Here is a 22435-nt window from a genome sequence, read left to right on the forward strand (position 1 = left end):
TTGTCATCCCAATGCCCGGCAGACCACCCTCGACCCCCTGTATCCCATAGCCCGGGAACCGACTGGGATCCATCCTTTGAAGAGAGCACACAGTGCCATTTACCGAATTGAAGTAGATCCATTGCCAAATGCATTTCCATCGCCCTCATCTCGATTTGTATTATGTATAGCTGTGGAACATCCTCTATTGTCCCTAACGTCTTTTACTCCAGTTGTGGGATACACACATACACCCACACACACTCAACCCTTACCCACACAAAACCATAAACTCACTTTCTCAACAATTGCACCATCCCAGAGCCCAACTCAAGATAGGTCTTGATTTACAAATGCACTTGCAGCTGCATGAGGAGGCCTGCAAGACCGCGCAAAAAAATGGGCAAAAATTGAGAGATTTCATTTACCATTGTCACATCCTAGATGATGGAGGTCAAATGTACACATTTTCCCTGAAACACCCACAATACGGTCACCCGTGTTGACCATATTCCCAAGCATCTCCATGCAGTCCGACTTTGATTTTGTGCCACTAGGGTCACAATAATATACCCCCTCTCTGAATGTTCGATTGTGACCCCCTCCCCATGGGTTACTGCAGCTAGTGTTGCCAGCACTGCCACTGCCTGGGTAGGGGCACTCCATCGGAATCCCCACCGGCTAGGTACAAGGTTGTCAAGGTTCTAATTAGAAGCTTTGAGAATTTCTTTGTGTAGTATGCTCTCCTTTTAGGGGGCTTTGGCTTTGCAGGACCAACCCTGCCAAGCAGGCTCAGAATCTTGAGGGGGCAGTGCTGCTCTTGGTCTCTGACCTCATTTTGGCTGCATACAGACCGCTTACAGCAGGCACATAAAACAGTTAAGGACTTCTTCTTAGTATCTGGGTCATTCAGGTGGGGGTCTAGGGTATAGGGTCATGGACCGTACCATTAAAATAGGATCATAAATAAATAATTAGATATAATTTATTTTGATAATGTAGTTCCCCATGATAGGACAATAATAAATCAAATGTATCATTTATTATAAAAATGTTCCACCATGATAGGACAATAAATAAATAAGACGTATAATTCGTTATAAAAGTATATCCATCATCTGAACAACATTGAAAGCCCTCTCATACCCCGGCTCACAGCAATACATTGGCTCTGGGATATGCAACCATTTCATTACTCACTCACTCAACTTTCCAAACATAACAAATAAAATAAAAAAAACACACACCATCCACACATACTGTGCCTTCTGTTTACTTAGTTTTTATCTTCACTATGTTTAATTAGTGCTTGTGTGTTCAATTAGTTATATGTGAAGATATATAGAAAAGCTATATTTTTTATTGTATTGTTACAATCCATAACCGGGCTAGAATTGTGTTTATTTTCCTCATCTATGAGAACTTTGTAATTTTTAAAATAACCATGGAGTAGTCTTTGTGTCTCTGAACAACTGGTTATCAATATATAGTTTAACAACGACGAGAGCTACTCGTTTCGCTTTTAATCTATTTTCTTTGAAAATTGGATACATAACTTTACACCGTTCTTCAATTTCCTTCGGAAACTGATCATTCATGCCAATTTTGGTCCCAGCAAGTCTTTTACCCAGGCTTTTAACCATTTTATCTTTAAATGAAGCAAATTTGGCAACGATTGGACGTTCATACCTTTGGCCTCTCTGTCCGAAGCGGTGTACACGTTCAAGTTGGATTTTGTCGATAACTTTGCATTGGACCTGAAGCGCTGTAAGGAGGAACTCTAACTACAGATTCAGGAACTTCCCCTTCTTTCTCCTGGATACCTGTAAGTACCAGATACTCTCTCATGGATCTAGTTTGTATGTCCAGTAAGGCTTCCCTCAGAACGGTGTTCTCCTTTTTAATTTCATTCATTTCGGTTTCAATCTTACTGACATCACCCACCAGATGATGTAGTCTAACTTGCCGATATTGAATATTACGTTGTATCTTGAGGTGCTCTACATAACTTTGTCCAGTCCGCCATTACCTTTACGTCCGCCACGTCCGCCCTCTCTGGATCGAGCACTTTTGTATGGAGTAAAAAAGTACATTATTTTCGTTAGCAATGTAGTGAAGTAAAAGTTGTCAAAAATATAAATAGTAAAGTATATTACAGATATATTACAAAAAATGATTTACGGAAAAATACTTTAAAGTACTACTTAAGTACTTTACACCACTGACTGTACTAAACAGTGTGTAAAAAGAGATCTTATATTGATAACTACTGACAGCAAAACAAATTACTCGGTTGTCATTTAGTCCTGGTCCAGCTGGTCTAGGCTGCCGCCACTGCTTGCTGGTCTTGCAATAATTTTTCTTGCAGTCTCAACTTGTCTTCAGTGTATTCCGGCTGAAATAAATAGGGCTGTATGTTCCTATGTAAAAGAACTTTAAAAAATGTTTTGTCGTCCACCTCTTGGAAAGAAGAATTTTCAGAAGTAACCATTGTAGCTAATTATTTAGCAATCTCGGATAGACAGTGCACTATAACATACTGTAGCTCCTGTGAACCTGTAAACTAGTACCACCCCTGTTTTGAAAAGCCTACCTTTAAGGCTGGTAACAAGGAAGTATGGCTCCCGTCAGGCTGTAGTCTTCACAAAGCCAGGGAAAACTAGTCAACCTAGATATCCTGTAATGTCCTTGCAGATAGGAGCATGGTTGAGACAAGTCCAGTGGCTTTATTGCACAAGGATAACCATATCTACTCAATGCTTGTGTGATTGTGCAATCGACAAAACACAAAGGCCACAATAATTGCTACAAAACATGGCTCCATTCGTAGATCAGAGGGCAGTCTCAATCAACCATTGACATCATTGGTTGAACTCTCCCGGCATGAAAAATACAAACTATAGTGCATAATTATGTCTGAATCACCCTCTCATCACTCTTAATTAGGTAGGACGACTGGAAAAACACCCCAAATAGTTTCCCTTTAACAAGCATCATCCTCCATATTGCTTTAACTGAGTCTGGGCTTTCATGTCAGTGAAGAGATGGAGGAAAGGAGACAATGACAGAGACTATTGGTCTTTGTGATTTTGGTGTCTGTTTGGTTCAGTTGCTTTTGATGGGCCGCAGCTGTGGTAAACTCTCATTATGGTTGACCGTTCTCTCCTTGGATAAAATATTTATATGTGAACATATTCCTTTTTGATTAACTATTTAAGACTTAAAGAAATGTTGATTTGAAGGTCTAGGGTGGAACATTTGAGACTCTTTAAAGGGAGATTAGATTAGTTCAACCAAATTACAAAATTATACATTTGTTTCCTTACCCTGTAAGCAGTCTATGGACAAGGTATGACAGCAATCCATGATTGTGTAATTTTGTAATTTGGGTGAACTATCCCTTAAATAACCATATTGATTGCACACAAGTAAGAGTCACAAATGAAATGGTCTGAGTCCTTGTGAACCACCAACCTTTGTTAAGAGACACCCCTACAGCAGGGTCTCCTAAACCTTTGAAGTTGCAACCCTTCTCAATTAATTTAAAATTTACTGATAAAGAAAACAATATTTCTAGGAATATATCCCTCAGACTTTAGCTGTGTGACAGACTGGAACTAGCCAAGACCCACCGGTTGTGTAACACTGCTTTGAAGAGAGCATTCAGAGTATCAAAGCTAGTTGAACATATACGGTAAAGAATAACCTGTCAGATCTCTGATGATTGCCTCTGGGCTCATAAACCTCTTGACATTTAAGACTGTCACTGGACTGGTGCTGGGCTCCTCACTAGCCTATACGGAGGGACCTTGGAGCAAAGACAGCATTGGTAAAACTCCCCAGCTCTGCTCTACCAGTCATTCTGTATAACCTCCACTACTGTTTAGCCAAAGTGCATGATTTATAACATGTCAAATGGCTCCCTAGATGTTTAACTGGAAATACTGTACATACTGTTTATACTGGGTTTACTGGATACCAGATATAAATTGTGTTTGTGAAGGAGTAAAAGCATTATCCATGTAAGGACATTGGAATTATTATCCTGTTTTGCTTTCTGAAAAGCATCCAATAGATCCTTGAATCTGGACCGAGAGTAAATCTGTTTTTCATCTCATAGTTACCATGTGAGGTTAAAGCTCCTCATTTAACAGCTGAGCACTGAAGACATTAGTGAGGAAAACCTGTCATGATTAAAGGTTTGTGTTACATTACTTCCCAGGCAAACACACAAATGACCTAATAACTGGACTGACGTGCGTGTGTGCGATACGTTACATTAGCACCTGTGTGTGTGTGTTGTGTCCTGAGTTGCGTGTCCGCAAACTCGCATGCACTCCCTTGAAGTTGTAACCAAACAATCAAACTGTCCACTGCTGACAATAGCGGTGCATGGGTAAAATCACCGGGGAAGCAAAGCCAGGAATAAAATGCCATATTACAACCTACAGTGGTAAGAAAAAGTATGTGAACCCTTTGGAATTACCTGGATTTCTGCATAAATTTGACATAAAATTTGATCTGACCTTCATCTAAGTCACAACAATAGACAAACACAGTGTGCTTAAACTAATAACACACAAATTATTGTATTTTTCTTGTCTTTACTGAATACATCATTTAAACATTCACAGTGTAGGTTGGAAAAGTGTGTGAACCCCTAGGATAATGACTTTTCCAAAAACTAATTGGAGTCAGGAGTCAGCTAACCTGTAGTCCAATCAATGAGATGGGATTGGAGATGTTGCCCTACAACAACAAAAAAAACAAAAAAAAATTGATTTTGCTGTTCACAAGAAGCATTGCCTGATGTGAACTATGCCTCGAACAAAAGAGATCTCAGAAGATCTAAGATTAAGATTTGTTGACTTGCATAAACCTGGAAAGGGTTACAAAAGTATCTCTAAAGGCGTTGATGTTCATCAGTCCACGGTAAGACAAAGTGTCTATAAATGGAGAAAGTTCAGCACTGTTGCTACTCTCTCTAGGAGTCGCCATCCTGCAAAGATGACTGCAAGAGCTCAGAGCAGAATGGTCAATGAGGTTACGAAGAATCCTAGTGTCAGCTAAAGACTTACAGCAATCTCTGGAAGATGCTAACATCTTTGTTGACTAGTCTACAATACGTAAAACACTAAACAAGAATGGTGTTCATGGGAGGACACCATGGAAGAAGCCACTGCTGTCCAAAAAAAACATTGCTGCACATCTGAAGTTCGCAAAAGAGCACTTGGATGTTCCACAGCGCTACTGGCAAAATATTCTGTTGGACAGATTAAACTAAAGTTGTGTTGTTTGGAAGGAACACAAAACACTATGTGTGGAGAAAAAAAGGCACAGCACATCAACATCAACCTCATCTCAACTTTAAATTATGGTGGAGGAAGTTCATGGTTTGGGGCTGCTTTGCTGCCTCAGGGCCTGGACAGCTTGCTATCATCGATGGAAAAATAAATTCCCAAGTTTATCAAGACATTTTGTAGGAGAATGTAAGGCTATCTGTCCGCCAATTGAAGCTCAACAGAAGTTAGGTGATGCAACAGGACAACAACCCATTAGACAGATGTAAATCAACAACAGAATGGCTTGAACAGAAGAAAATACGCCTTCTGGAGTGGCCCAGTCAGTCCTGACCTCAACCCGATTGAGATGCTGTGGCATGACCTCAAGAGAACGGTTCACACCAGACATCCTTAGAATATTGCTGAACTGATACAGTTTTGTAAAGAGGGTTCACCTACTTTTTCCACCCTGCACTGTGAATGTTTACATGGTGTGTTCAATAAAGACATGAAAACGTATAATTGTTTGTGTGTTATTAGTTGAAACAGACTGTATTTGTCTACTGTTGTGACTTAGATGAAGATCAGATAAAATGTTATGACCATTACACCATAGGTGTAACAGTATAGCTTCCGTCCCTCTCCTCACCCCTACCTGGGCTCGAACCAGGGACCCTCTGCACACAGACAAGTCACCCTCGAATTTATGCAGAAATCGAGGGAATTCTAAAGGGTCCACATACTTTTTCTTCCCACTGTATGTGTTGTGATAATTGCATTGTTTGCTATATAACCTGTTAGTTCATATGCCTTGATACCTTGATAGGCCTAAGGCAGAGACAATAATGAGGCACAGCAGCAGAATAAATTCAATCACTCCTGTCTGGTGAATTGTGTGTGTGTGTTAGGGTTGAATATTTTCTCTGTATTTTACAAATGTTCCATCCTGAGAACAAATCACTTTTTTCCAAGTAACCTGGTATTTCCCGCCAAAGCCGGAAGTGTCATTCAAAAGCATTATAAAGAATATACTGTGAATAGGCCTATGTCTGGATTTGATTAGAGCTTTGATCGAAAATTCAATCCCGACGCTACCTGAGCCCGATGAGCAATAAATTAAATACATTTTACAATTTAATGTATTTAACAATCAGCAAGCTCTTGCTGAATTTTAAATAAAGCAGCCAATAAAACTAACGGGGAGTTTGAAAGAAGAGCAAATGGTGGTAAGCTATAGCAGTTATTTATTCAGACACATCCAGTAACCATTCAATCTTCTTGAAAATAAGCATTTAAGGAGAGGCCAGAGGAGCACAAGGTGTGTGCATATTGTGCTAGATACAGAGGCTTTAAGTTAGAAGCTTATTATGCATTACCCATCGTTAATTAGCTAAATATAAGGCCAATACTGCATTGAATTTATTACCTGAAGAATGTAGTCTAGAACATTTCGATATAGAGCTATATATCAATCTAGAACAGGATTATATATTTTGGATGCAATTTCAATGGAGTTGAGAGGGAGAGAAAGACTGCAAGAGAGTGCTCTGGAGCGCACTGATTTAAAGCAACGATATTCAAGTGATAGGCTGTTTTAAAGCTGAAATGTAAAAAAAGATCATCTTTACAATAAAAAAACAAGGTGACCACTGAAAGCCAGATGGAGATGGGTAAATTAGAGGTGCATTCTGTATTTATTGTCACGCCTGCTACCGCTCTTCTCCCCAGCATTGCGCACTCCTGCCATCATCATTGCGCACACCTTGATATTACTATAGCATAGGCTATGCTGCAGCAAATGTGGCCTACCTGTCACAAGAAAAAAAGTTTCCATAAGATGATATGTCAACATATTGAGATGGGCTGTCTGTCCCCACCCTGAGCGTTGATGATTCATCATGCAGAGGCCGTAGATAAGCCAGATTTAGACATCACACATAATTTAACAGTTCCATTTCACGCCATGCTGTTCATATAAATAATTTACAGGTTTCTCAGTTATTTATCCCAGGAAAAGAGTGGTTTTGGGCAGTAAATCTCGATAACCTGGTTCCAACGTACACGTACCCTGACACACAAGAATGTACAGACTGTACACACAACAATCCCGCACACCCAGCAGGCCGGGCTGCTGGGTAATAAAGCCCCACAAATCACCCTAACCACAAACAGGTGTCACTACTCAACAAAAAGGGAGGGGAGGAAAAGTCAGTAGCAGCTAGTAGGCCGGTGACGACGACCGCCGAGCGCCACCCGAACAGGAAGGAGAGCCACCTTCGGTGGGAGTCGTTACAGTGGCATAGTGTTGTGTGACAAAACTGCACATTTTAGAGTGGCCTTTTATGTTCCCTAGCACAAGGTGTACCTGTGTAATCAGCTTCTTGATATGCCACACCTGCCAGGTGGATGGATTATCTTGACAAAGGAAAAATGCTCACTAACAGGGACATAAACAAATTTGTGCACAACATTTGAGAGAAATAAGCTTTTTGTGGATATGGACATTTTCTGGGATAGTTTATTTCAGTTCATGAAACATGGGACCAACACTTTCCACATTGCGTTTTTATTTTTGTTCAGTATACATCTAGCTACATGTTGAACTTCCATCCTATCAGGCCAGGGGCATAATGTATGAATTTATGGTTGGGTCAGAATCACCATAATAAAGTCCAAAATCCTATCTCCATCCATGGCTATTTAGGAAGGGGCTGATTATTAAAACATTTTTGCTAGCCCCAGAGGACAACGACACAACAAAAGGGTAACAATTAAAGTTTTTTCTGTCAATTACGTTTTGCTGTGATGTGATTGGTGTGAAGCCAAATCCATACTGGCTTCCCTTGACACTTTTTATTGGTGCACCAGGACCATTCACAGTTGAACTTAGTCAGTTTAGCTCAACGCTGATTATATTTTTATTTCTATTTATATATATATATATATATATATAGTTGAAGTCGGAAGATTACATACACTTAGGTTGTAGTCATTAAAACTCGTTTTTCAACCACTCCACAAATAGCTTGTTAACAAACTATAGTTTTGGCAAGTCGGTTAGGACATCTACTTTGTGCATGACACAAGTCATTTTTCCAACAATTGTTTACAGACAGATTATTTCACTTAATTCACTGTATCACAATTCCAGTGGGTCAGAAGTTTACATACATTAAGTTGACTGTCCCTTTAAACAGCTTGTAAAATTCCAGAAAATTATGTGATGGCTTTAGAAGCTCCTGATAGGCTAATTGACATAATTTGAGTCAATTGGAGGTGTACCTGTGGATGTACTTCAAGGCCTAACTTCAAACTCAGTGCGTCTTTGCTTGACATCATGGGAAAATCAAAAGAAATCAGCCAGACCTCAGAAAAAACATTGTAGACCTCCATAAATCTGGTTCATCCTTGAGAGCAATTTCCAAATGCCTGGAGGTACCACATTCATCTGTACAAACAATAGTACGCAAGTATAAACACCATGGGACCACGCAGCCGTCATACCGCTCAGGAAGGAGACGCTTTCTGTCTCCTAGAGATGAATGTACTTTGGTGCGAAAAGTGCAAATCAATCCCAGAACAACAGCAAAGGACCTTGTGAAGATGCTGGAAGAAACAGGTACAACAGGTATCTATATCCACAGTAAAACGAGTCCTATATCGACATAACCTGAAAGGCCGCTCAGCAAGAAAGAAGACACTGCTCCAAAACCGGCATAAAGCCAGACTACGGTTTGCAACTGCACATGGGGACAAAGATCATACTTTTTGGAGAAATGTCCTCTGGTCTGATGAAACAAAAATAGAACTGTTTGGCCATAATGACTATCGTTATGTTTGGAGGAAAAGGGGGAGTCTTGCAGGCCGAAGAACACCATCCCAACCGTGAAGCACGGGGGTGGCAGTATCATGTTGTGTGGGTGCTTGAGGCATCATGAGGCAGGAAAATGATGTGGATATATTGAAGTAAGATCTCAAGACGTCAGTCAGGAAGTTAAAGCTTGGTCACAAACTGGTCTTCCAAATGGACAATGACCCCAAGCATACTTTTAAAGTTGTGGCAAAATGGCTGACGGACAACAAAGTCAAGGTATTGGAGTGGCCCACTGGGAATGTGATGAAAGAAATTAAAGCTGAAATAAATAATTCTCTTGTAACGGTCCTGACCTGTTTTATGTTGTTTTTTATGTGTTTATGGTCAGGGCATGTGTTTTGGGTGGGCAGTCTATGTTATCTGTTTCTATGTTGGTTTTGGGTTGCCTGGTATGGCTCTTGATTAGAGGCAGGTGGTTTGCGTTTTCCTCTAATTAAGAGTCATATTTAGGTAGGGCGTTCTCACTGTTTGTTTGTGGGTGATTGTCTTCCGTGTTTGTGTATGTCGTTGCACCACACGGGACTGTTTTCGGTTTGTTTTGTTCATTCGTTGTTTTTGTGTAGCCTGTTTTCTCTATTCGTGCGTTCTTCTTGTTTCATGTAAGTTCGTCGTTTAGATCTGTCTACACCGTTTGTTATTTTGTATCATTTCAAGTGTAGTTCGTGTTCGTTTTTTCGTCTTGTTTAATAAATATGTATTCAACCTTCGCTGCGCCTTGGTTCCCTCAATACTCCTCCTTATCCGAAGATGGAGAGGAGGAGGATCGCCGTGACAGAATCACCCACCATACCAGAGCCAAGCAGCGGAGTCAACGGAGTAAGGGACAGGAAAAGAAGGAGCAATGGACATGGGACGATGTATTGGACGGAAAGGGTTGCTACACTTGGGAGGAGATCCTGGCTGGTAGGGATCGCCTCCCATGGGAACAGCTGGAGGCATTGAGGAGAGCAGAGGCTACCGGAGAGAGGAACCGGAGCTATGAGGGAACGCGTCTGGCACGGAAGCCCAAAAAGCCCGTAAATAACTCCCAAAAATTTCTTGGGGGGGGGCTAGGAGGTGGTGGGCCAAGGGCAGGTAGGAGACCTGCGCCCACTTCCCAGGCTTACCGTGGAGAGCGGGAGTACGGGCAGGCGCCGTGTTACGCAGTAGAGCGCACGGTGTCTCCTGTACGAGTGCATAGCCCAGTGCGGGTTATTCCACCTCCCCGCACTGGTAGGGCTAGATTGGGTATTGAGCCAGGTGTCATGAGGCCGGCTCAACGCGTCTGGTCTCCAGTGCGTCTCATCGGGCCGGCATACATGGCACCTGCCTTACGCATGGTTTCCCCGGTTCGCCTACATAGCCCGGTGCGGGTTATTCCACCTCCCCGCACTGGTCGGGCAACCGGGAGTTTTCAACCAGGTAAGGTTGGGCAGGCTCAATGCTCAAGAGTGCCAGTACGCCTCCACGGTCCGGTATTTCCGGCGCCACCTCCCCGCCCCAGCCTATTACCTACAGTGCCTACACTACGCACTAGGCTACCAGTGCGTCTCCTGAGCCCAGTTCCTCCTCCACGCACTCTCTCTGTAGTGCGTGTATCCAGTTCGGTGCCTCCAGTTCCGGCACCACGCACAAAGCCTCCTGTGCGTCTCCAGAGCCTTGAACACACTGTATATTCTCCCCCTACTAATCCTGATGTGCTTGTCCTCAGCCCGGTGTCACCAGTGCCGGTACCTCGCATCAGGTATAGAGTGGGCTTTGAGAATACAGTGTGCCCTGTCCCTGCTCTCCGCACTAGTAGGAAGGTGCTTATCCTTAGCCCGGTGCCTCCAGTTCCGGCACCACGCACCAGGTCTACAGTGCGCCGTATCCGGCCAGAGCCATCCGTCTCACCAGCGCCATCTGAGCCATCCGTCTCCCCAGCGCCATCTGAGCCATCCGTCTCCCCAGCGCCATCTGAGCCATCCGTCTCCCCAGCGCCATCTGAGCCATCCGTCTCCCCAGCGCCGTCTGAGTCATCCGTCTGCCAGGAGCCTGCAAAGCCGCCCGTCTGCCAGGAGCCTGCAAAGCCGCCCGTCTGCCATGAGCCTGCAAAGCCGCCCGTCTGCCATGAGCCGCTAGAGCCGTCAGCCAGACAGGAGCCGCTAGAGCCGTCAGCCAGACAGGAGCCGCTAGAGCCGTCAGCCAGACAGGAGCCGCTAGAGCCGCCCGCCAGACAGGATCTGCCAGAGCCGCCAACCAGACAGGATCTGCCAGAGCCGCCAACCAGACAGGATCTGCCAGAGCCGCCAACCAGACAGGATCTGCCAGAGCCGCCAACCAGACAGGATCTGCCAGAGCCGCCAACCAGACAGGATCTGCCAGAGTATATCAGCCGGGACCTGCCCCTTGTCCCGGTGTTGCCCCTTGTCCCGGTGCTGCCCCTTGTCCCGGTGCTGCCCCTTGTCCCGGTGCTGCCCCTTGTCCCGGTGCTGCCCCTTGTCCCGGTGCTGCCCCTTGTCCCGGTGCTGCCCCTTATCCCGGTGCTGCCCCTTATCCCGGTGCTGCCCCTTATCCCGGTGCTGCCCCTTATCCCGGTGCTGCCCCTTATCCCGGTGCTGCCCCTTGTCCCGGTGCTGCCCCTTGTCCCGGTGCTGCCCCTTGTCCCGGTGCTGCCCCTTGTCCCGGTGCTGCCCCTTGTCCCGGTGCTGCCCCTTGTCCCGGTGCTGCCCCTTGTCCCGGTGCTGCCCCTTGTCCCGGTGCTGCCCCTTCTCCTGGTGCTGGCCGTTTATTTAGGGGATGTGAGTTTTAGGGTGGTCATTGGGAGGGGAAGACAGAAGCGGGGAGTAACTATGGTGGTGTGGGGACAGCGTCCAGAGCCGGAGCCACCACCGTGGTCAACTGCCCACCCAGACCCTCCCCTGGACTTTGTGCTGGTGCGCCCGGCGTTCGCACCTTGAGGGGGGGGGGTTCTGTAACGGTCCTGACCTGTTTTATGTTGTTTTTTATGTGTTTATGGTCAGGGCATGTGTTTTGGGTGGGCAGTCTATGTTATCTGTTTCTATGTTGGTTTTGGGTTGCCTGGTATGGCTCTTGATTAGAGGCAGGTGGTTTGCGTTTTCCTCTAATTAAGAGTCATATTTAGGTAGGGCGTTCTCACTGTTTGTTTGTGGGTGATTGTCTTCCGTGTTTGTGTATGTCTTTGCACCACACGGGACTGTTTTCGGTTTGTTTTGTTCATTCGTTGTTTTTGTGTAGCCTGTTTTCTCTATTCGTGCGTTCTTCTTGTTTCATGTAAGTTCGTCGTTTAGATCTGTCTACACCGTTTGTTATTTTGTATCATTTCAAGTGTAGTTCGTGTTCGTTTTTTCGTCTTGTTTAATAAATATGTATTCAACCTTCGCTGCGCCTTGGTTCCCTCAATACTCCTCCTTATCCGAAGATGGAGAGGAGGAGGATCGCCGTGACATCTCTCTACTATTATTCTGACATTTCACATTCTTAAAATAAAGTGGTGATCCTAACTGACCTTAAACAGGGAATATTTATTAGGATTAAATGTCAGGAATTGTGAAACTGAGTTTAAATGTATTTGTCTAAGGTGTATGTAAACTTCTGACCTCAACTCTATATTGCCACTGACAATGACTTCATTGGTAGAAATCACCAGGTACAACCCTAAATCCGTAAACATGGGCACCCTCATAGATATTATCCTGACCAATTTGCCCTCCAAATACACCTCTGCTGTTTTCAATCAGGATCTCAGCGATCACTGCCTCATTGCCTGCATCCGCTATGGGTCCGCTGTCAAACGACCACCCCTCATCACTGTCAAACGCTCCCTAAAACATTTCTGCGAGCAGGCCTTTCTAATCGACCTGTCCCAGGTATCCTGGAAGGATATTGACCTCATCCCGTCAGTCGAGGATGCCTGGTCGTTCTTTAAAAGCAATTTCCTCACCATCTTACTCTAGGGTATGTGGGACGCTACCGTCCCACCTGGCCAACGTCCGGTGAAATTGCAGAGCGCCAAATTCAAAAACAGAAATACTCATAATAAAAATTCATAAAACCTACAAGTGTTATACATCGGTTTAAAGATTAACTTCTTGTTAATCCAACCGTTGTGTCAGATTTCAAAAAGGCTTTACGGCGAAAGCATACCATGCAATTATCTGAGGACAGTGCCCAGCACACACAACATTACAAACCGTAACCAGCCAAGTAGAGGAGTAACAAAAGTCAGAAATAGCGATAAAATTAATCACTTACCTTTGATCTTCATATGATTGCACTCACAAGACTCCCAGTTACACAATAAATGTTTGTTGTGTTCTATAATGTCCCTCTTTATATCCAAAAACCTCAGTTTTGTTCAGTAATCCATTGGCTCAAAGGCAGTCACAACAGGCAGACGAAAAATCCCAAAAGTAGCAGTACAGTTCGTAGAAACATGTCAAACAATGTTTATAATCAATCCTCAGGTTGTTTTTAGTCATAATAATCAATAATATTTAAAAATAAATAAAAAGCTCGCTCTCGGTCGCATGCAGCAAACAGGTCTGGGAATTTTCCACTATCCACTCACTCAGAGTGGTCTTACTCCCTCATTTTTCAGAATACTAGCCTGAAACAATTTCTAAAGACTGTTGACATCTAGTGGAAGCCATAGGAAGTGCAATCTGAGTCCTAAGTTATTGGATACTGTATGCAGTCAATGGAAAACTACAAAAAATCCCACTTCCTGGATGGATTTTTCTCAGGTTTTCGCCTGCCATATCAGTTCTGTTATACTCACAGACATTATTTTAACAGTTTTGGAAACTTTAGAGTGTTTTCTATCCAAATATTCATATACTATATGCATGTCCTAGCTTCTGGGCCTGAGTAAGAGGCAGTTTACTTTGGGCACGCTTTTCATCTGGATGTCAAAATACTGCCCCCTACCCCAGAGAGGTTAAATAAGCATGCCCCTTTCAAAAAAATGTAGAACTAAGAACAGATATAGCCCTTGGTTCACTCCAGACCTGACTGCCCTTGACCAGCACAAAAACATCCTGTGGCGGACTGCAATAGCATCAAATAGTCCCCGCGATACGCAACTGTTCAGGGAAGTCAGGAACCAATACACACAGTCAGTCAGGAACGCAAAGGCTAGCTTTTTCAAACAAATTTGCAACCTGTAGCTTTAACTCCAAAAAGTTTTGGGACACTAAAGTCCATGGAGAACAAGAGCACCTCCTCCCAGCTGCCCACTGCACTGAGGCTAGGCGACACGGTCACCACTGATAAATCCATGATCATCGAAAATTTCAATAAGCATTTCTCTACGGCTGGCCATGCTTTTCTCCTGGCTACCCCGGCCAACAGCTCCGCACCCCTCGCAGCTACTTGCCCGAGCCTCCCCAGCTTCTCCTTCACCCAAATCCAGATCGCAGATGTTCTGAAAGAGCGGCAAAACCTGGACCCATACAAATCAGCTGGGCTAGACAATCTGGAACCTCTCTTTCTAAAATTATCCGCTGCCATTGTTGCAACCCCTATTACCAGTCTGTTCAACCTCTCGTTTCGTCCGAAATCACTAAAGATTGGAAAGCTGCCGCGGTCATCCCCCTCTTCAAAGGGGGTGACACACTAGACCCAAACTGTTACAGACCTATATCCATCTTGCCCTGCCTTTCTAAAGTCTTTGAAAGCCAAGTTAACAGATCACTGACCATTTCGAATCCCACCGTACCTTCTCCGCTGTGCAATCCGGTTTCCGAGCTGGTCACGGGTGCACCTCAGCCACGCTCAAGGTACTAAATGATTTCATAACCGCCATTGATAATAGACAGTACTGTGCAGCCGTCTTCATCAACCTGGCTAAGGCTTTCGACTCTGTCAATCACCGTATTCTTATCGGCAGACTCAATAGCCTTGGTTTCTCAAATGACTGCCTCACCTGGTTCACCAACTACTTCTCAGATAGAGTTCAGTGTGTAAAATCGGAGGGCCTGTTGTCCGGACCTCTGGCAGTCTCTATGGGGGTACCACAGGGTTCAATTTACATTTACATTTTACATTTAAGTCATTTAGCAGACGCTCTTATCCAGAGCGACTTACAAATTAGACAGTTCATACATATTCATCCTGGTCCCCCCGTGGGAATTGAACCCTGGTCCCCCCGTGGGAAATGAACCCAATTCTCGGGCCGATGCTTTTCTCTGTATATATCAACGATGTCGCTCTTGCTGCGGGTGATTCCCTGATCCACCTCTACGCAGACGACACCATTCTGTATACATCTGGCCCTTCTTTGGACACTGTGTTAACTAACCTCCAAACGAGCTTCAATGCCATACAACACTCCTTCCGTGGCCTCCAACTGCTTTTAAATGCTAGTAAAACTAAGTGCATGCTCTTCAACCATTTGCTGCCCGCACCCACCCTCCCGCCCGTTTATCATCATTACTCTGGACGGTTCTGACCTAGAATATGTGGACAACTACAAATACCTAGGTGTCTGGCTAGACTGTAAACTCTCCTTCCAGACTCATATCAAACATCTTCAATCCAAAATCAAATCTAGAATCGTCTTTCTATTTCGCAACAAAGCCTCCTTCACTCACGCCGCCAAACTTACTTAAAACTGACTATCCTAATGATCCTCGACTTCGGCAATGTCATCTACAAAATAGCTTCCAATACTCTACTCAGCAAATTAGATGCAGTCTATCACAGTGCCATCCGTTTTGTTACCAAAGTGCCTTATGCCACCCACCACTGCGACCTGTATGCTCTAGTCGGCTGGCCCTCGCTACATATTCGTTGCCAGACCCACTGGCTCCAGGTCATCTATAAGTCTATGCTAGGTAAAGCACCACCTTATCTCAGCTCACTGGTCACAATAACAGCACGCGCTCCAGCAGGTATATCTCACTGGTCATCCCCAAAGCCAACACCTCCTTTGGCCACCTTTCCTTCCAGTTCTCTGCTGCCAGTGACTGGAATGAATTGCAAAAATCGCTGAAGCTGGAGACTTACATTTCCCTCACTAACTTTAAACATCAGCTATCTGAGCAGCTAACCGATCACTGCAGCTGTACATAGTCCATCTGTAAATAGCCCACCCAATCTACCTACCTCATACCCATATTGTTTTTATTTACTTTGCTGCTCTTTGGTACACCAGTATCACTACTTACACACCATCATCTGCTCATCATCATCTGCTCATCTATCACTCCAGTGTTAATCTGGTAAATTGTAATTACTTTGCTACTATGCCCTATTTATTGCCATGCCTCCTCATGCCATTTGCACACACTGCATATAGACCTTCTTTTTTTTCTATTGTGTTATTGACTGTACGCTTGTTTATTCCATGTGTAAGTCTGTTTTGTTTGTGTCGCACTGCTTTGCTTTATCTTGGCCAGGTCCCAGTTGTAAATGACAACTTCTTTGTCGTTCTCAACTAGCTTACCTGGTGAAATAAAATAAAAATACATTTTATCAACAGAGGCCAAATGCTTGCTGGCTTCCCTTGCATTCAATGCTACGGGTGCAAAAATGCCATACCCTTTTTGACCAGACAGCATCAGATAGATGGGCTACACATACTGAGACAGTGGGGTATACTGAGACTGTTTCACTCGATCGGATGTTTTCTCCGGTGAGATACATTCAGCCTTTTGTGATTTGAATGAAAATTATGAAACACAGAGAGACGAAAGATAAATGCTGAAAAGAAAGTGGTACATTTTTGGTGGAAGCCTGGGTTCCCTTGGCATCCATTAATACTTGCCACTGACAATGACTTCATTGGTTGTTGCCACATTGAGATGCAGTGCCTTCGTCAGCGAGCCATCAGGTCGAAGACAGCTCAGTCATATAGTATTTACAATAAATTACTTCAGTTGCAGAGCCAGATAGTTGTGCCTCACAACCAATGTGTGCCTCACTATGTGTCTCACTATGTGCATCATACCCACTTCATGATGTTTGACTGCCGATCAATGACTGCCATAGGCCAGAGAGGGAAGTGTGTATTAAATTGTTCCTATTATGACAGCCGTGTAACTCAAGATACTGTGTGTGCTGTGCGTAGAGAGTGCGAAGTGAATATGGAGAGTACCAGGTGATTGAAATTCCTACCGATAATGTAAATGTCATAACTATGAATCTGATCTGAAATGTTTCGGTCTGTTTTGAAATTCCACTCTGTTTTTTAGTAATACAGTATCTCATTGCTGATATATAACACCGTGTATTGATGTGTATTAAAATGCATATTGATATTTTGTCTGTGTAAAATCCATTTTAATATTAATCCCTCCTCCATGCACTTTAAATGCCTATTTATCAAATATGAGTAATTTGTATATGGCGACAGATGAAAAGGAATCGATTAAACTGCTCTGCAGCTGTGAAAATCAGAGCCAAATACACAAAAACTGTTTTCAGGAAAACAGCTTGAATGAGATTATTTAGAGATTAAAGCCCTTGATAGAAACGGTAATCATTCCTTCTCTGTGAGAACATTTTCAAATGCTTGTTGAAATAAAGGATAAACACCTCAGCCTTGTTAAAAAAAAACTCACCTGTCCACCTTTATGATTGAAACTAGAGTCACAGTAGCTAGCACTCTGAAAGCATCTCCCTCTCGCTAGCTCGCTCTCTCACTCACTCACTCGCACTCTCTCTCTCTCTCCCTCTCTCTCTTGCTCTCTTTCTCATTCTTCCCTCTCTGCCTCTCTTTTATCCCCTTTTCAGTTTCTTTAGGTCTCCTACGCTCCTTTCTCCCCATTATCCAGTCCCACTCTTTCTCTCACTTCCTGATTTAATCATTTCATAGACTGACACAAGCTCAGTCCCTAAAAGAAACCATTGAGAATAGGATAGGTGCCTACTGTACCCTTTCTCCTCACTCCTCTGTCCTTCTCCCTCCCACCTTCCCTCTCTCCTCATATTTCGAATGAATTCATCCCTTCTCCGCACCCAGCTCTGAAGCGATTCCAGTGAAATTGTTGAATTAATGTGACCTTAATGAAACCCCTGCAGCTCTATCCTCTACTTCTCCTAACGTTACCATAGGTGACTGAGTCATGTTATGATGTAAGAGAGGGAGGACCATCTGACCACAGTCTCCAGGCTGGGAATGGCCTTCATGTTGTAACTATAATGTATCTATTATGTACTTATGTTGGGTTTTAAGTTATGCTGATTGGGCCATTTTTGGTATTTTTATTTAACCTTTATTTAACTAGGCAAGTGACATTTGGGACATTTGCTCTTTTCTTGATGGCACATGACCTGTTCCTACTTCTTGTTGGAGAATCATCCAGGTATGTTGTTAAATGGTGAAGAAGTTATAATGATCAGGCTGACAGCCTTTGTGAATAATGTAGTGGTGAGTGGGTAACTTCACTGAAGAGGGATTGGGGAGCATGAAAGGTGGGTTAAGAGATGGGTGAAGGGTAATTGTGTGTGTATGTGTGTGCGCTCCCGCGCCCACATAGTGCTCTAAGCTAATTCTAATACATAGCAGCCACGGGACTGGCGGTTCACGCCACCACACACTGCCTTTATGGATGTGACTTAAACATGAATGATCATCATTATCTCAGAAACGTTATGAGACACTTGATCAGACATTCACCCAAACAAGCACTCAAACTTTCACACGACAAGCAATTTATTTGCATCACACACACAGACACACACACAGACACACACAGACACACACACACACACACACACACACACACACACACACACACACACACACACACACACACACACACACACAGACTCCCCTACAGGCACAAACAGCTTCACTTTTTAGAAGTGCTGTGAATATTTATTTTGTGTCACTCAGTCTGTGTGTGATAATCAGATGGAAGCAGATTGAAAACAGTCATGGCTTCTCTAATTGATTCGAATCACAAAAGTGTGTGTGTACGTGTGCACATCTGCGTGAGTGTTTCCATTCATGTGTGAAACTATCCATAAGTGTTACCGACCAACACGTTTTATCCCCCAAGTGTTGAGGATAAAACTCCTAAATGAGATGTTAGTTTGGCAACACTTTATTTTAAGAGTCTGTAATAAACTATTTATTAAGCGTGTGTTCACCATTTATTAATCATTACTCCCACGTTAATAAACCATTTACTAATCATTGGTAAAGTATTGTTGCAGCCCCTAATCTAAAGCGAGTACTATTTATGCTTCATAAATACTTCATAAATGTTTTGAGTGACCAGTGTAATTGAAACTAGGAGATCAGGTTGCATCTTTTCACAAAAAGATGGGCATGCCATTGGCAGACATTCCTGCAGTAGCTGGTAAAAGAATAATCACAACACAGGATGTTTAGGGAAACATGTATACATTTATGAACAACTAGCTTACTAAGATTTACAAATGTGGTAGTAATGGTTAATAAATGGTGAATCCCTTATAGATGGTTTATTATTAAAGTGTTACCGTACTTTGCCCAAACACTTACACACTTTGCTTCTCCTTGGTCTGCAGTTAAAAACCAGGTCTGCTTTGACCAGTCAGACATACACACTAAGAAAATGACTTCCACACACTCATAAAGGCTTCAATTTCTATTTTACTTTGATCGGAAACAGAAATCATTTCATTTGTGTCAAGAAGAAAATTGTACGTTGGCTGCCCCCCTGGTAATATTGATGCCACAATAAACTCCATCAAATAACACAACTCTTTCCATTGGAGTTAGACGTGATTACCCAGGCAACATCAACATTTTATTGAAGATATTTTTTTAAATATATATTTTTTAAACATCAGTTCAACGCTTGAGTAGGGTTGAGATCAGAGGACCTTGTAGTAAAGTCGAGATGGTGGGTTCACCATGAATAAGAGGGAGGGGTTATAACATCACATCACATCAATCATACTGTAGGTACAACAACACGTAGTTCAAATGAGTCCCATGCCTTAAAAAGTAAGGTTGTTTAGTCCATTGAGCTATGCCTAGGAATCCCTCAACATATCTTCATTTACCCTACATCCCACCATTACACATTTCTGTATTTTAATACCGCGTCAAGGAAAACACAAGATCACAAGATAGGTCTTTCTCTTCGGTTAATGACAACAAAAACAGAACATACAGGTATTTATTTATGTGCACAATGTATACACAAATATAGATTTTGTCTGTGGTGTTTGTTTTTGGGGGGGGGGGGGGGGGGGGCTGGCGGTTGCTGATAATATAGTATTAGGTCAGTTGTTCTCTTCTGGTGTTACTAGTTTAAGTGTTTGTGAGGCAGGTATTGTCTTTCCTCTCTCTGTTCTTCCTGTTTCCTATTTCCCTGTTTCCTGGCAGCATGAGTCTCACCATGCAACTACTGAGCATGCTCCAGCACAGGAACCCCCGTTCCCAGTGTTTCCCTCCCAAAACAAGATTGAGATGGGAAATCTAATAAAAACCCAGCACATTCCACTAGGATTATGGGAGATTGAGTCCTTACAGGCTCACAGCCTCACACACAGCTGATGCTCTCATCTTTGTCCCTGGTTGCTTTGTGTTTGTCTGAGTTTGATTTGGTCCTCACAAGGTTTCGTAGGGAGTCCCTGGGTCCTCCACCGCTGTGGACCCCATTCCCGAGGGACCCCATTTCCTCCAGGGGCAGGTGGGTGGAGTTGTAGGCCAGTGGAGGGATGGTGTTAACCAGTATGAGCTGCAGAGGCTTCCTCTCCGGGCTGTACTGGCAGCGTACATAGCGGGAGAAGGCTGCACGGTACGTCTTGTTGAACAAAGTGTACACCAGAGGGTTGATGGCTGAGGAGAGGTATCCCACCCACACAAACACATTCAGCAGCCCCCCCATCACCCCCGGATCACAGTTCACAGGGTCGCACACCACCGCCAACACATTGGTGATGAAGAAGGGACACCACATGACCACGAACAGGAAGAAGACCATTCCCAGGACCTTGGAGGCTTTCTGCTCGTTGCTGATTGACTGCATGGTGCGACGCCCGTACCGCGGGTCCACACCGGCCCCGCCGACCCCTCCTCCTACCCCTCCCGTGTCACGGCTGAGCGAACGCCTGAAGAAGAGCTTCTCTGAAGAGAGTGAGCCCTGCGGGAGGAAGCCCAGTGTCAGGGTGGCGATCCTCTTGGGCCGGGGCACCAGCTGGTCCAGGCAGAGGGTAGCCTCGTTCTGGAGGGCGCTGATGGTGAGGAAGTAGGTGACCACCATGATGGTGAGGGGGACGAAGAAGGCCACGAAGGAGCCCACCAGGACAAAACTGTCGTCTGTCAGCAGGCAGCTGCCCTCTTTAAACACCTTGGTGTGGTCCCGCAGGCCTAGGACGGGGATGGGCATGGAGATACCTACAGAAAGACACGGAGGCGATAGAGGTTAGTTTAGTATGAGATGTGTGTGTGTGTGTGTGTGTGTGTGTGTGTGTGTGTGTGTGTGTGTGTGTGTGTGTGTGTGTGTGTGTGTGTGTGTGTGTGTACATGCGTGCTTACATGTGTTCCACTTCTTATTTAAGATTTCAAATTGAAAAAGTAAAAGCAATTTTGTACAGCTTGTCTCTGCCTAAACGGTAAATAGCAGTGTGGCACTTCAAGATTGTGCCAGTAATATCAAAAAGTCTGGCCCTATAATGTACAGATCACTCTACGGGCAAAGCACACCTGTTGCGCATTCCCACCATAAATCAATCCACCACGGCAGGATCCTCTGGCATCAATAATGCAATAGTCCTCATATCACTACTGTGTGCCCACCAGGACAGATAAACCCTGCAATTTCCCCTCACAGGCCCAGCATTAGTGTCATTAGTGTCCAATAACTGGATTTGTGAAGGAGAGGGACAGAAGCATCTGGAGCCATTCACTAAGGCTTTCATCCCCATTGCAACACAGTGAGATGCAAAGACTAATAACCTTAGGGAGGGAGTTCAACTGGCCTGAAATTGACGGCCATTTTGGGGCTTAGACCAGGAAAATAGACGGGGACAGTTGCCAGAACCAGCTCCAATTAAGATCACATCGCTTTAGGCTTTGGTAACAGATTCAATGATTTACAACCTCACATTTGCAAGGGCATTAGCCTAATTCCTCAATTCTGTCTGGTCTGGCATCCAGATCTGAAGGAATTAAATAGTCACTCGTTTTTTCACCATTTTACTACAGACCTGTCAAATTTAAGAGGCAAACATCCATCAACACGCCTGCAGAATTCTGAAATTAAATAGACATTTTGTCTCTCTTTCTCTTCCCCCTGACAATCTCCTTCCTCAAAAGATAGAGGGGCTAGGAGAGAGAAAGGTGGAGTTTTTCTTTGAGTTGATGTTTTCTTAACCA

General features: G+C 43.9%; 1 protein-coding gene across 2 annotated transcripts in view; it reads right to left on the reverse strand.

The window, feature by feature from the left end:
• Positions 1-20298: 20298 nt before the first annotated feature.
• Positions 20299-22435, reverse strand: part of LOC129816523 (5-hydroxytryptamine receptor 2A-like) — a 31113-nt gene continuing 28976 nt past the window's right edge. Inside the window, exons 3-4 of one of the 2 annotated variants that reach the window (XM_055871094.1) lie at positions 20699-21454; positions 20299-20667 (exon numbers count right to left, since the gene is read on the reverse strand). In XM_055871094.1, the coding sequence (XP_055727069.1) occupies positions 20582-20667; positions 20699-21454 (842 nt within the window). In that variant the 3' untranslated portion in view covers positions 20299-20581. Of the gene's footprint in view, positions 21455-22435 lie in introns of both variants that reach the window. The other variant, XM_055871093.1, reaches the window with a different exon arrangement.

Source organism: Salvelinus fontinalis, chromosome 19, assembly GCF_029448725.1.
Source record: "Salvelinus fontinalis isolate EN_2023a chromosome 19, ASM2944872v1, whole genome shotgun sequence".
Classification (NCBI taxonomy): domain Eukaryota; kingdom Metazoa; phylum Chordata; class Actinopteri; order Salmoniformes; family Salmonidae; genus Salvelinus; species Salvelinus fontinalis.